General features: G+C 35.5%; 1 protein-coding gene across 2 annotated transcripts in view; it reads left to right on the forward strand.

Annotated features, from left to right (window-relative positions):
• LOC136035301 (ribose-phosphate pyrophosphokinase 2) overlaps window positions 1-15,322 on the forward strand; it is a 31,987-nt gene extending 16,665 nt beyond the window's left edge. For both annotated transcript variants that reach the window (XM_065716994.1, XM_065716995.1), the window contains exons 4-7: window positions 4,969-5,192; window positions 7,884-8,057; window positions 9,700-9,859; window positions 11,800-15,322. In XM_065716994.1, the coding sequence (XP_065573066.1) occupies window positions 4,969-5,192; window positions 7,884-8,057; window positions 9,700-9,859; window positions 11,800-11,892 (651 nt within the window). In that variant the 3' untranslated portion in view covers window positions 11,893-15,322. The remainder of the gene's footprint in view (window positions 1-4,968; window positions 5,193-7,883; window positions 8,058-9,699; window positions 9,860-11,799) is intronic.
• The last annotated feature ends 1,090 nt before the right edge of the window (window positions 15,323-16,412 follow it).

Below are 16,412 nucleotides of genomic sequence, written 5' to 3' on the forward strand. Positions count from 1 at the left end.
GATGGCCAGAAAGCGCAATGTTTAGCAGTCTGGCGTCCTTTATCCTTAAAACATTTCCTATTCGTTTCAACCTTTTTTTTTCATTATGTCCCTAGAAGGTGAGATGAACCACATTTTTCGTACAGCTCGTGGTTTGATATACGGCAGTCAAACAGACATCTAAAAGTACATGAAGACAGTTCCTCTAGGAAACATTAAAAACAATTTTACTCTGCCTTTCCAAGTGCCCACGTTTCTGGACCATACTTGACCTAGTGCTAGGCGTCCCATCCCCCAGAAAATTCACCCCCACCGGAAATTCCCCCTCCCGTTTTCCCCCTGGATAATTTCGGATGCTCATTAGAAGACCAGGGCAAGGGCTGTAAGCTATGCAAGTCGCCCAATATCAAGATATAAGGTTTTTATGGGAAAAGCGGTCGTATAAACTTCTAAGGGGGCTCATTCTACTGGAAACTGAAGGTTTCATTTCCATTTTTAAGATTCAAAAGTGATATGTTGGCACACCCTCCCCCCTGCACTTTTTCCCCAAATGCATCCAATCCAAATTATGAAATAGCCATTTAATTCAAAATAGTCGTAAGGTGAAATAACTATGGCTCCGGGGTTGACAACGCCCCTCTCGCAGTCCTGGGTGCAAGGATTGTAACCTATGTAAGTTGCTCGTGGCTAATGTTTATAAGGTTTTTTTTTATCAAGAAAATGGGGCATGTTTGTCCTGGATATCCGAAAAAGCTTAGAGTATTAAGGTGAAACTTTAAGGAAATGTTGAGAGGGATGTCAAGCACAATCAAAATTCCTTTTGTCCTTGCTTGTTGTGGAAAGGGAATATCAGCAATATCTAAGCAATGGTGGATGGTATGAGGTTGAAACTTTCAGTGGATGCTGAGAAGGAGTGGAAGAGAGATTGGAGGGCAATCAGCCCCCTTCTCCCCTCCTTGCCTTTTGTATGTGCCCTCCTGTCCTTAACAAAGGTCAAAATTTTGCAATAGTTATTTTGTTCAAGCTAGTCGAAATATCAAATAAGTATGCCTCCAGGGATGCCATGCCCTCCACAGCCCCTAGGCAAGGATTGTGAATTATGCAATGTGCCCATTGTCCACATGCAGGATTTATCATTAGGAAAATGGGAACGTTTTGATTCTATGTGCGTCCGGAAGCGCCAAGTGTATTAAGGTGAAACTTTGGAGGACTTCAAGGGGTATCTTGAACTAAATCAAAGGCACTATGTGCATCCAGTTTATCAAAAAGGTAGGTATGAAATATCTTAAGAAGAACGGCTGAGGGTATTAAGTTGAGACTTTCAGAACATGTTGAGGGGGATTTTTTAAAGATATTGGAGGGCTGCCAGCTTCCTTCCCGTGCCATCTTTAGCTGTATTCTTTCTAAAAATATTTTATGAAAATTCTGAAATAGCCAGCTGGTTCAAAATAGTCAGAAGGTCTAATAACTGTGCCTTTGAAAATTGCATAACACTCCACAGCTTTGGAAAGGAATGTCGAACACAATAAAAACATACTATGGTATGCTAGTTATCAAAAGGGTGTATCAGCAATATCTAATGAAGGGTGGAGGGTATTAAGTTGAAACTTATACATTAAGCCTTCAGATAAATACATAAATAGCTCTAAGGAAGCGGGGAGGGGTGGTAGTCTAAGGAAGCGGGGAGGGGTGGTAGTAAAAATTGTTGTGGAATGCCTCTTGATTCCCAGGAATATTTTTAGTCTACGTGGTTTTTATAAAAGCAAAGAGTAATATTAAACCCCAACACTAGCAGAATTCATTCCATATAGAAGAGGAGGTGCTTCTTTGTCTCCCCCACGTGACCGAAAAATTTCGGAGGATGCTCATTCGATACAAAATTGAGAGTTCTAGTCATTTTTTTATCGAAAGTGATTGGAGTGATTGACTCCTGTCCTAGAATTATTTTTGATACCTGGAAAGGGATCACACAACCATGATTTTTCTTTGATAAAAAAATACACATTTCCAAACATTTGTAGATGAGAGCTTTAACATTTACTTTGGGGTTACAGAATTAGTTCTAATGGGGGGGGGGAGTAGAAATCGATATTTCATTCCTCTTGATTTTGGGAATATTTTTGGTTTACGCTGTGGTTGTGAAAGTAAAGAGTAACGTTAAACCCCCAAATGAGCTGAATTCACTCCATAAAAAAGGGGGTTGCCCCTTCTTCGTCCCCAACCTCCCCCTGACGGTCGTAGAAACTTCACAGAATGCTCATGTGATCCAAAATTGAGAGTTTCAGTCCTTTTTTTATGAATCGAAAGTGATTTGAGACCTAACAGCCCCTGTCCCAAAAGTGTTTTGGCATCTGGTTCTATTTTTACCCCCTAGGACATCTGATCGATTTTTAGGTACCTATTTTGTACTTCCTCTGTGGCTGCTCAATTTTTCGTGTGGGGGAGTTTTCCACTTGTTGGGAGGGGCTCCCATTTGACCTATTCTTTCTAGAAAATTGAACTGTGAAAAACAGCCTAGGCCTTGTCTTTTTACTTTTTCACTGGTTCCACCCTCTGAACTTTTAATAGCTCCCAGATAAGTGATATCCAGATTGATCTTCTCGTTGTTCAGTATCACCTCTTCACCTACATTTATTCCTAGTCATAATCCTCTTATTTTTTGTTTTCAAGCCTACTCTTGCACCTCCAACTCTCAAAATCTACATAAGTTCATCATTTTGCTAGAATTTCTATATAGGACGCTCAAATCATCTGCACAATCCAAGTCTAGAGGAATTTTACCTTCTCATTTTAGTTCTATGTAGCTTTTTTAGCGCTCCTAAGGTAAAAATTTCGTTTTGGAATACTACTATTGCTGCTGCTATTGATTTTGTTTCGGAGGGATATAGCCAGTAAATGCACATTTATGGCATTTGTTCCCAAATTTACTAATTAATTTAACAAAAAAAAATTCAAAGAAAAGTAAAGAACCATATTATAGCATAAGGCGAGTGGAGAAAGAAGTCCGATCGTAAAATTCGAATTTAAAACGAACAGAAATTAACATAAATAATCACATCCAAAATAAAGATAAGAGATGCTGCTATAGATGAAGAAATCAATCCTAAAGCAAACAGAAATTAAAATGAATAATCCGTTCGAACTTAAAATGAACAGAAATTAGCACAAACAGGAGTAGGCTTATCGTCCTCTAACCTTCTTGAGGGCATAGCGTTATTCGTGCTTTACTGAAAACGATTTTTATTTCGGAGCATGTGTTTTCTGTTTGGCATAACAATAACAACAAAAATAAAATCACAGGGATTATCAGTGTTTACAACCACGATTGGTGCCACTCTGTCTCTCTACCGAATCGTCTAAGCTCTGAGGTGCCATTAGTAATTAGCTGAAAACAATATGTATTTTGATTATTTTTGGTTTGATTTCTCAAAAAGTCAATTAAAAAAGTTAATAATCAAGATGGCTGATTGGAAATAGACTAGTTTTGCAATGTATAATGATATTAACTCCTTGAAATCTTAACAATTTTGATTTTAAAAAAGTTATGTTTTTTGAATAGAGGGAATGCTTAAAACACATTTATTTTCAGCAAAGTTCAACCCCTCTCCCCTAAAAAAACAACAGCAAAAGTATGTATACTCGGGGGATAATCTGAAATCCCCAAACTTTCCCGATTTTATGTACATTACACATACAGTTGCCATGTGCTGATTTCGGCATCGTCTAATTAATATCTTGGGCAATTCGCAGTACTTTATCAGCTATTAAAATTTTCCAGTTTATAAGTTTGTTGATAAGTGCATCGAAAGTTTAATAATCTAAGAACACATCATATTAAAGCGTGGGTATTTTCACTGTGACATGCCTCCATCACTTGTTTGAAGAGGCATACGTAACCCTCAATATCTGATTCAAGTTCGAAGTAAACTTCGAAGTATACTGTTTTTAACCCTTAGTTACAAGACCTTCAATAATTTAGGATATAGGCTAGCTAAAGTCCTAAGCTACCATGTGTCGTAATTGTATGGTTTATTGTTTTTTTAATCAACGATCTTCTCTAAAGAAAAAATAAAACAGGCCATCCCCTTCCTTCCTAGAAATTTGAGATTTGACATATCTTAAAATTTAAAGTAAGTACATTTCTTAGGGAAAAGGGGGTCGATTTTTTGTACTCGTGACTCTTGGAAAACTTGATGAATGTTTGCTCTTTCCTTAAGAAGAAAACGTACATGGGCTCTGATATGGATAGTTGTCTAGCATGTAGCCTAGTTCTTAGGGGGGTAGATGGATAACTCCATGAGTGGAATGACGTGTGTACGCTACACGGAAATTAGATAACTGCGTTCGGGCCCAAATACCAATATTTTTTGTTTTGAATATTTTCGACGGATTTTGTCTTTCCCCTCCCCCATTGGCGTTTGTTTTAAGATTAACTATAGAACCTGTGTATTCGAAGTTCACTCATTTTCAACTGTTTGATGGTCATTTCGCAAAAAGGAAAACATCTATGAAGTTACAAAACAATATCATACAACTACAAAAACAAGACTTCCATATTTCTCCATAACTCCCATACAGGGTTGTTTCTTGTTGTACATAATCCGTACATTTTGAATATATCTTGATAATTTTTTTAGGTTTTGAGAGGTACAAATCCCTACCCTTCAGGCAGATGGTAATGATTAGATGTTGTATATTTTTAGGCACCAGAACTGTCACCGTTGATTGTGTGGAGTAACCCATGCCCGAAGCACCCCCTCCTCATGACCTGCTCACGTGGCTGGTTTCTTCCTCTTTTTTAAACAATCAATGCAACCAATAAATTTACAACAAAAGCACTTCAACATAGACTCTAACACTCTATGGCCAGGAAAAAAACAGGGGAGAAACAAAAATGAAACAAATACTAAAAAAAATTCAATATAATGCATTAGAAAAGCGTTTTTTCTTTTTGTTTTTCCGTGACCTTAAATGTTTTCCTATTTGCAGAGTCGGGCACCAATATCAGCGAAGTTAGTTGCCAATATGTTAAGCGTCTCTGGAGCTGACCACATAATTACTATGGATCTCCATGCTTCTCAAATCCAAGGATTCTTTGATATTCCTGTGGATAATTTGTATGCAGAACCCGCTGTGTTAAAATGGATTAAAGAAAGTATTCCTGACTGGAAAAACTCAGTCATCGTATCCCCAGATGCTGGTGGAGCTAAAAGGTGAGGATCAACCGAGCCATATATATATATATATATATATATATATATATATATATATATATATATATATATATATATATATATATATATATATATATATATATATATATATATATATATATATATATATCAGGCACGTACGCAGGAATTTTTTTTTTTCGGGGGGGGGGCAAAAACTTAGAAACAGCAGATATAAAGATATAAACGCATGTATATCGGAAAATACAGATTAACTTTAATCTGTAGTATTGTAGCGGATGGGGGGAAGAAGACTGAAGCCTCAAAAGTACGTTTTAGGCTCAGGTTATGTTCATAGCGATTTAGAACTAGTGATTCATCTATTATATCCCACTGAAAGGGAAATTTTAGGGTTAACAGTGCAACATGGGTGCTGCGGGGAGTAGTTCTTCTATTGCAAAACGTAGATTTTAATGGAAAATGATAGTTTCCAAAATTGATCCATTAAAATCTGTACTTTATCCTGAAAAGGGGGGATAAACGCCCTAATATCAAGGATAATTCTATTTTGCTGTGGAAAGCAAACTCTCTTTACAAAAAAAAAATAGCAGTACAATTGCTAATTACTTCAAAGAGGTAAAAAGTTAGACAGAAAATGGATTAAGGCAGTGACTTGACCGGATAATTGCGTGCTGAAAAATCCCCCAAAAAAGGCTTCACACATGTATCTAGATTCTTAATAAATGTCCTATTTTTGCCAGAAATCCCAAGAAACCATTGAGAAGTTAAACATTTCAAAAAATTTCAGGGGAGGCCGAAGGCACCCCCTCTGCGTACGTGCCAGATATATATAAATATAAATTAAAAAAAAATTATGTTTAATTGAATTGGTTTACGTCATGTAGGTATTTGTCTTCTAATTCGACTCCTTCTGAGGGATCAATCCCTCACCCTTTTTTTGTCTTCAAAAATACCCGAAATATTATACCACATAACACATAAACACTCATAATAAATAGCTCGGTCTAATTAAAGCTATGGCGACAAAACTATTTATCATCAAACAAAACATCTAAGGGGAAAATTAATTCTATTTTCTCTAGATCGTCTGAGAAATCGATCGTATTGTTGATCCATTTTAACAGTTATATCAAATATTCCGAATTTTGGGATAATATACCTATTTTGAACCATAACGGGATTCCAAGAAAATGTTTACAAAACCAATACTTGAAATTGAATCTGTGATCACCTGACTCGTACTTAGTTTACCTGTGCCTATTGCACAAGGAATGATGGTAAAATCAGAAAACTCGGATGTGCTCGACAGTTTTGCCAAGGAAATTGCTTGGGAACACTTTTAGAGGCTTAATAAGGAAGTTTAAACGCCACCATTTACGCTTGATTTCACTCAGTATGCGGATACTGCATGAGTGAAGAAAGTGAATTAAGTTTGTCGTTGCAAAACCCAAAGAGCAAATCCGCCTAATAATACCCTAATGTGGGGAGGGACATATTACATTAACTATCGTCTGGAGGTCCTCCCTGCCACGCTCAGTGAATAAAAAATACAACTTTGTGGTCTGTAAAATTTGGAAAATTCATTACTTTTTAAGAGCTAATTATTTGTTAGTGATTCAATAAATTTATGCATGTTGATGTTGCAGTCAGGTGGTTAAGGTCAGTCTGTTGATCTCCATATATTAATCTTTATATTTGTGAATATATTTGCCAAATTTTATGGTATAGATATAATCTGTATATTTATGTGTCGTTACATCTTTGAATTTCCGTGTTGTAATTGACATTTCCTTTTTAACCTTAAGAATAATTATTACTTTCCACAAATAACTAAGTAAAGAGCTAGTATAGAGTAAAAACAAAACAAAACTAGTAAACAGATTACGTAAAGAATTAAGTAAAAGTAAAGTATAGCTAGCATTGAGTAAAATCTAGTGAAGAGCTAGTAAAAATAAAAGAGCTAACTTCACCTGCTCTTTAGATTGCAGAAAGCCCTTGTCTCAGGTTTTTAGTCACTGCAGTTACCCTCAATTTTTGTCTCCTTTCGTCTGCATCACTTGCTACGATCAGGAGTTCTGCCCTTTGTGTCTCGCGCGTCGTAAATAAAGTCCCATCACAAGTAAAGTTTTCTGGATTTGATTGGGGGGATTATATAACACATATCCACTCCTATGGTAGAAAAATTATTTTTTTGATTTTTAATATAAAAGTGAGGAAATACAGGAGAATCTATAAAAAAAGCAGAAGTTTGTTGTAAATATAATAGGTCTAATTCTGCCATTGAATGTGCAAATAAAATCGTAAAACTGGGGTCTCTAAAAGGAATTAAATGTCTAAGCTGGGTTCCGTCTCCAATAAAACTAAAGTTGGGTTCTTTGGTCTCTGGGTCGGGCCTTAATCTGAAATCGGTGCAGTACGCTGCTGATTTTGTTACTCAAGATACTATTTCATGTTCTTTTTATTTTGATCATATTCCTTATTGCAGAACTTCCGAATAACCTGCGTGTTGTGATACCACTACTTGTGCAGTCACCTAGCGATATTGCGTAAAAGTGAGTGGTCAAATATAAGAACGATATTAAAAAGTTGTGGAGCAAAGATCCCCCCCCCCCCTGTTTGTCGGTTGCTCTGTGTAAAATATGTTTGATGGTCGCTTTAAAAATAATATTTGTGTTTTGTTGAATTAATTGAAATGTTCTTATTCTTTTTTAGAGTAACCTCGATTGCAGATCGTTTGAATGTTGAATTTGCCCTTATTCATAAAGAAAGAAAGAAAGCAAACGAGGTTGCTTCAATGGTATTAGTTGGTGATGTCAAAGATAAAATTGCCATTCTTGTTGATGATATGGCTGATACATGTGGCACAATTTGTCATGCTGCTGAAAAGTAAGTTTTGAGTACAGGAAGTTTCTGTTTGTTCATAGGGTGCTTTTGGAGTGAGTGTTATTAAACACAACTTAGAAAATAATTCAAAAAGAGAAGAATGCAAAAAAGTCTCAGAAGTTGTATAAACCAGATTTTATGTCCAATTTCTGAACACGTATGTTTATAACAATCAAGACCAGCTAATGTATCTTCCTTAGGGTTTTTCCCCTTAATTTGTAGCTTATTGTTGAATGCTTCGGCTGTCTAATTAGATCCACATGGCCCAATTAGACCCTTTAATAGTCGACACATTGTTAATTTTTTTGGGGGGAAGGGGGCAACATCTCAGAAGCTAAAGCAAGGGACTAATTAAAAAAGCCTTGCGGGAAATGTCTTTTTCGTACAATTTAAGCGTTTTTGATCCCTTGATTGCGGGGAGGGGGCTTGTCTTGTATCGGTAAAACATGTTTGAAAGATGGTCAGTATTCCTGGGTTTTCTTTAGTTTTACGGGGGGGGGGGCAATGACTCACCAGGAAATTTCTGGGAAAATAGTTCCCAGAAATTTCTGTTCGTCAATATATTTTGAAGACGCTACTCTCAATGACCTAGGCATTATGCAAATTGCTTGAGAGGGGATGGATGTTAAACGCAAACTAAATAATAATAGTTCTTTGTATAAACTTAAGACTACTTAGACTTAACTACTTAAGACTTTACTTAGTTCGTCATATACAACTTTACCTAAAAATTACTTAACCTATTATAAAACAGAACCAATGACTGGTTATAGTGAACCTGTGTTGTAGTGTCAGTATTACCATGTCTTATTCAATTTTAAAGTTTACGACATAGCCAATCATTATATAGGATGATTATAACACAGTTTATTGATAGGGCAATCAATGTGTGGAGAAAAATACTGCATCTCTTAGTGTTTCCTTAGAATTGACAAATATCTAAAGAGAATAAAGTTTCAAATATTTACGTAAGGTTTACGATTGAGTAGTTCTTTGCATCCTCCAATGAAGATTATTGTGTAAAGCAGGCAAGGGATGGCGAGGCATTGGGACCTTTCTTTTTATCACTTTACTCCTTGCGTTGATGACGATTTTTCTCTATCTAGTTTGGTTTCAGCATTTTAACATTGTGTGTTTAGCTCATGGGTCTTCTCTTGATTTTACGTTTTCGTACGATAAATTTAAAGAGTATGTGCAACTTATTGTTGCCCATATTGAAGACCATTTCTTCTTCTTTTTTTTCTCGATCTAGTTTAGTTTCATCATTTTAGCATTGTGTGTTTAGCTCATTTGCAAATTGTTTTTGCTTGATCTTACGCTTTTTACGATCAATTCAAAAAGTATGGGCAACCTATAAGAGTGGAAACTGGCGATATTGTCAAACCAATTATCAATGCAATATCGGTTGCTGTTTCTTGGCATTTTATCAAGCTTTATAATTGTGTCTTTTATAAGAAACAGAGATCAGACATTTATTACTATGTTAATTCTGCCTTATTATTGCACCGAAAACAAGGAACGCTAAATGGTGTTGGTGTTTTTTGCCGATATTAGCGTCGTTTCCATTCTTGTAAGTTACCCTTAGCAAAAAATTATTAAGCGTAGTATTCTGGGAAAAACCTTACAGTTTAAATTCCTGTTTTAGGCTTTTGGAGGCTGGAGCAACCAAAGTGTATGCAATTCTCACCCATGGCATTTTTTCGGGTCCTGCAATTTCCAGAATCAACAATGCTTGCTTTGAAGCGGTTGTTGTAACAAACACCATACCACAGGAGCAACATATGAAGGACTGTAGTAAAATACAGGTATTTGACTCAAATATTCTCACAAAGTCTCTGTCTCTTATTATTTAGCAGCCGTAGTGTCGATTCACAGAAACGTAGGTGGGGGGAGTAAAGGTTTGTCATCATCTGTAAGGAAGGAAGGATTGTATTATTTTTTATTTTTGATATTTCGGCTATTTCTAATGAAAAGCAGGTCATCTCCGAATGGGGTGGGAGGATGTCGAACGAAATTTTTAAGGGAAATGGAAACTTCTTGGGGCGTTGTAAAGAGGGAGGCTTTGAATAGATTGGGATGGAAGAGGAGCGTGCGTAGCTGTGCTGGCTTAAGGCGGCTTAGTGCTGCAGTGAGTTAGTAGTAGCAGATGTAGTATATATACATTATTAAATTTTAGAATTTTTAAAATATAAGACGTCTTTCCGGGAGTCCATATTCTGTTTATAATTTGAGTTCTTACGTTGAAATCCTGGTGCTTATGTCCCTAACAAAATGTTATGTCAGAACCAGGAGTGCTAACAAAAAATAATTGCCTAGTGTCAAAATCTAACGGAGAAAATGTACCGAAAAAGTTTTCTTTTTTCAATCTGTTAAATAGTTTTAAAAAGAAACAACCAAACCTGGAATCGAAGTTCTGAATCTCAAGAGATTTTTATGAAGCATTTTATGAAAATATAGTTCTGCTTACATTTTTATTTTCATCAAGTTTTCTGAAATTCGGTATAAACAGAAAACTTGGGCCCAAAACTACTAACACTAATACTTGAACGACCAAGCCGCCCGAGGCCAGCACAGCGCTTCCTCCTCCACACAGTAATCAGAGCTTCATTTATTACTCCTTATAATGGAGTTATTCTAGCTATCTCAAATCCTTTCCTATATTCCCGTTCCACCCAATCTGAGACCGTCCTAGTTTTCGTGCCACTTCTTAGAGATATTCTTCGACTTCTTTAATACGTAAAACGTGGCCTGATCATCTTCATCTTTCCTTGCTTATAGTGGTCTAGTCAATGTACGGTTTGAGCCGGAATACATTGCAATGCAAGTGTTTATTTCGCAACATAGGCCTTAACAATATCTTCTAATTCTATAACTCATACGGAGAAAACGTTTGGCTTCTTTGGTTTATTGTCAAGGGATACAATTTGTGTGCAAAATGGCAGTCTTGCTTTAATTGATAGATGCCAGTCGAATGCGAGATCAGTTGCCTTTTCCTTCGATTTTGTATACATCTTGATGTGGTCCTTGTTTGCGCAACTACATCGCCACTAACAGCTATGGGGTTTGAATCATGGGCTTGACAAGCATGGTTAATTGTATCTCCTTTTTTTTCGCTCAGAGCAACGGCACTCAAATTTGGTATTTCCTGGTTACAAATTATGCAGATTTTTTTCCTTTTTTTTGCGAAATATTTCCCTTTGTAATTGTGTTATCTAATTCTTGATTGCATCCACCATTCCAACTAATAATGCTGTTTAGGTAAGAAAAGCAATTCTTCAGTCAATTATTTGTCACCTAACATCACCTCTTCCTTCATTATTAAAGCAATTTAGTTTTCTTAACATCAATTTTTCTTCTGTTTTTTTTCTGGGCCTTCTGAATGCACAGGAATTCTGTTCCAAGCTCGTTAAGAACAATAAAAGATCATTAAGAAAAAATTAAAATGCAGAAATTTAAGTTTGTCTACAAACGGGATTGCAGTAAAAGTGTAATTATTTTAATTGTTTTTGGCAATATCTGGTGCATGTCGATATCTAAAGGAAGCTTGCTAGCAAATAAAAAGTAGCTGTTTTTCGATTGCTTGTATCTATCGATGCTTTGTACTTCTTTGTCAACAGGTATCTCCAACTTTCAAACCTGTTGAAAGTCTCTGCATTTTATAAAGTAAGAATTTCATATTTTTAGTGTTTTAGTTTAGAATATACCCTGTGACTTGTTAATTTGGTTGTGTTTTTTTCTTTTTCAGTGCATTGATGTTTCAATGATGTTTGCCGAAGCTGTTCGTAGAACTCATAACGGCGAATCGGTCTCTTATCTCTTTTCAAACGTTCCTTATTGAAAAGACCAGATCTAGGCGTAATTGTCGTTTTTAATCAACGTATTTTATAATTCGTTCTTAATATTCTATTCTTTTTTCACGAGTTGTTGGTGCCTTGGATAAAATCAGGCAGCAATGTTGTACTGTCTGTACATTAGAGTTTCTTTGTTTGTGTCATTCGCAAGACAAACATTAAGGGAAATTAGCCGCTGTAAGTTCTGAAAGAAGGAATTTATTTTTCTTATTATATTTCTGTTCTTGTGATTACATTGAGAAAGGGGGTATACAAGGTAGTACTAAGGTGAGCAAGCCACAGAAATCACAATCACTTTTGCTTGATTCTTTTTCTAGGCGATTATGTTGCTGTGTACCAGTGGAAATTGCTAGCTGACTAATTTTAAGAATAAGAATAAACGTGGGTAGTACGGACAGAAACCAGGATTTTTGTTGGAGGGAGGAGGGTTAAAGCATTGATGCTTTCCGCTATTGGTGAAAATAAATAAATAAAAATCTTTACAAAAAGCATCAAAAAATAGTTTAAATAATATTTGGCTACTCTTTTACTGGTCAGGCAAAAATTTCGTGGAAGGGGGGGGGGGGTTCAAAGCCAGTACTTCCACTCCCTCTGAACCCAGTCTTGGTGGATAGTTACGTTGGGATTGAAAATTCCAAAAATGAAATAGAGAAAACTTAAAATTTTCCCTTTTTAAATTCTTCTTTCTGTTTCCACGAATATCGATCGACAAATTGTGTAGTTTCTGTGCTCTGGACACATTTTGTCACAGTGAATGGGGTCATAAGGAAATGTTCTACCCTTCCATAGTTTATTGATGTTAAGGATATTTTCTGATTTCAAGACTTTCTAATCGTTGACTTATTCAAAACTTAAATGTCTTTTAACGTCTCATAGGACAATCTGTTAAAACTGACCTCGAATTATGCTAACGTGAATTATCTCATAGAAGATTCCTCTTTTATTGATGGTCGCTGATGGCATAAATGTTTGATATATTTAACAGCCAATTGTACTTGATATTTTGGTACTTAGTGCTGGTTTATTTGGAGGAAGCTAATTGCACCTAAATTAAGGAATAAATACAGTAAATATTATAACGGGATTGAAATCAAGCTCAATTAGTTGGCATAACTATATTTTTCAATGTATAAAAAAATACTCTTATAAGTATAAAAACATGTATTTCAAGAAACTTTTGGCTGTGAGTGAAGCCGTTGACGAATCGTTTCTTTTGTTAGGGTCACAGATGAAGCTCAAATCTGACTTTTTCTCTCTTCATGGATAATTGCAAAAAACGTTTGGTGAGCCGTTCTCGAAGCTAGGATCGGCTGGGAATTTCGATCTGCAGGACCTAACTATCATTATATATAAATTACCCGGTTGGTCTTCTCTTTGAGAGCATCTTAGCAAATGTTCTTTGTAATACTGGACTTGAGCTGTTTTTTTGCTATAAATCCAAAATCTTGATCATGAAAAAAGAAAGTAGTGTTTTTCCCATACACACTGTTCTAAACCTTTTTTTAGTCAAGTCTCAAGGTTTTTTTGCCTTTCTTTTAAGATATCGCTGTTATGGACTCCCTATGAATGTAAATGATTTCTTCTTTTCGCCGCATGGGGAGTACACATTCACTATGATTTTCTAAGGTTAGGCAGTTTAGTTTATGTTTCGTTTTTTTTGTGAAAATACCAAAAGAAGGGATATATGAAAAGAAAAACTCGAGTAATACAGGTGTTTTCTTTGATTGGGGGGGGGGGGGGGGGGGTAATTTTATGATTTACAGGATGTATATGGTACACAATTTATATTTACCTAATCGTGGTAAAGAAATTAATCTTCATTAAAGTACTTATTCACTGCTTAGTTCTAATATGGGCAGAATTTTGAATATGCACATAAGAACGTCTTTATTAAAATATTCAAAATTTGACGTTGAAAAATGATTTTTTTTTTCTTTTTGATGTATTTTGAAAAATTTGCTTTTCAAAAAAAGAACAATGTGCTATTTAATATTACAGGTACTTAGCTGCGTTTTGGAGCATTCGATGGCTGCCATAATTCTTAGTCGTTAGTTTTAAGCTTAGATGGAGGCTTCAGGCAAGTTAAGAAGGGATACGGAGGTAGTTTATCGGGAGCGCTAGATTAGTTAGGCTCAAAATGTTACGTAACAAAACTATTGTTGTATTTACCTTTCCTCCTTCTGTCTTGGCTCGTTCTTCTTTTTTCTTTTTCTTTTTGTCAGTTTGTACTTCTAAAATAATTTACATAGTATTGCCCCAGCAACACCAGTCACGCATGTCAATTAAAAAACCCAAAATTTGTGATTTATATTTGTCTCTGATTGATTTAACGTCACAGTTGCACTGCAGAGGCTGGAATTTGAAATAAGAAGAGATTCGTTTAAGAAGTGTTTATCAATATAATTATCTTCCTGATTGTTACGTATTTTTACTATCTCTACATGTGTTTTCTGATTTCAAAAAATTATACCTGAAATTCGTACTCTGATTGATTAAAATAAATTTACGCTTAAAAGTCGAACTTCCTTCTGCTTGGCAAATTCTTAACAGGATACATAATTTGTGTTGTATTCGTGCGTAATGGACAAAAGAAACCATAATGTTGCCTGGGTTAATTATGTGGTCATGTGCTAAATTTTAAGGAGACTAAATGTCAGTTTGCAAGAAGATGTTTAAAAAAATTGATTTTTTTTCTAAGAAACTTTAGACATAACTGCCCTGCTATTCAAGGTTTGACACTTAGTTCTAAATTGTTGTCAAAACGGAATTTGCTTTTCATCCGTTGTAATCCCGAGAATGGGAGCAGGTTTTAATGAGTGACTAAAAATATTAACTGTTTTGAATATGAGGGCCCTTGATTAGATTAAAGTTCAATTCTACATTAGCCATTATAATTTTTTAGGCCTTTTAACATGTCGATCAAAGATTGTTTCTCACTTTAATACTGAACTAGTCTATCAAAGCCGTATCCTGTTGGATCCCCATGAAATATGAAAATAACATTGAAATGCGCTTTTTATCTTCTTATGGCAGTGCTTTAGCTTTTATCCAAACACTGTTCCAAATAAAAATCCCGTTTACGGTCCTACATGATATTCTGGAAATTATCAAAATCTCAGTGAACGGAGCTTTGTTTCGTATATGTTACTACTTTTGTAGTGCTATCTTAATTTTGCTAAAAATTTATGTAATTTATCGACTTTTGTTTCAAATTGAATCTATTATTTTTTATTTTCTAAGTTCAATTGGATCTAATGTATGTTAAGTTTGATTCGTCTTTAGGTTTTTTCTTTTTCTCTCTAAAAAGGTAGTGCTTATAATAGTTGAAGTTTAAGCCATTCCTTCAAATGTTGTGCCATTTTATTATAGTTATTGTCTTAGCGACTTTCAGAACAAAATATAAGGCAAGTCGTGAAATCATATGCTTAGCTCTTTAGGCTTCACCAGATATATTAAATATAGAGGAAAAGAAACGCAGCATTTTATGGGCGTAGATTTGCGAATTGTAAGCTAATTATCTACAGAAAGGTGTTCGTTTCTTTGCAAACGTTTTGAATTCGTAAACACATGGATACTTCCAGAAGAAAATAGTCCTGTAGTGTCGCAGTAGGTTTGACCTTAGCTTGGTACGGGACCCAGAGATCGAACCTTGCTTTGGCAGAACACTGCATGGCCGACGCAGGGACCTTAGTAGTCAAGTAGCATACATACTACACCCAGAACAAAAAATATGTTTTACCAGGCCGACCTAAGCTCCAACTTCCCATATTTATTTCATTGGGGTTGCAGCGACACTTATAATCTAGTACAGAACCAACTACGGTACATACTAACCAAAAATTTCAAAACACGTTGAACGGTAATTATTGTTTCGATTAGTCTTAAAAAGAAAAGTTTGTTATGAAAACTAATTTATGGTAATTTCCAAAGATACCCTAAAATCCCTCGAAAATGGCGATGCATCGAAAACAATATCACAGTTAGAATTGTCTTTGCCTAAAACCCATTCAGGAACCTTAGCCTTGAACAACAAGGGAAATCTTTTTTTTGTATGGGTAACACTAATGTATTATCTTTTTTTTTCGCTGCTGGTGGGGCGCTGGAACATCATAGAAAATTTTTGATAATAATTGCATCTTCATATACAAAATGATGCCATATTTCAGTGGCTGCTGCTTGGCTTTCTGGTGTTTGTTCTTTACTATATCCATCTCTTAAAAAAAAATACGAAGTCTTTTGCTTGTAAATTATGTATGATCATGATTGTAGCAACAACTATAACCCAGAATATCATGGTTGTAGTGGATAGCTGCAGCCGAGTGAAGGACGAACCATTGTCCATAGTTACCAAAAAATGAAAAAACGTAAATCCCATAGTAAAAATTGAACCCGGTAGGGCTTATGATTGTGTATCTTTGACGTAGTGTTATCACAACGGCGCCATATATGATTGACTGCACCAGTGATGAACCACAGCTAAGAGACAAAATAAAAAGATTTTTTTCAA

This window comes from Artemia franciscana, chromosome 14 (genome assembly GCF_032884065.1).
Source record: "Artemia franciscana chromosome 14, ASM3288406v1, whole genome shotgun sequence".
Lineage (NCBI taxonomy): Eukaryota > Metazoa > Arthropoda > Branchiopoda > Anostraca > Artemiidae > Artemia > Artemia franciscana.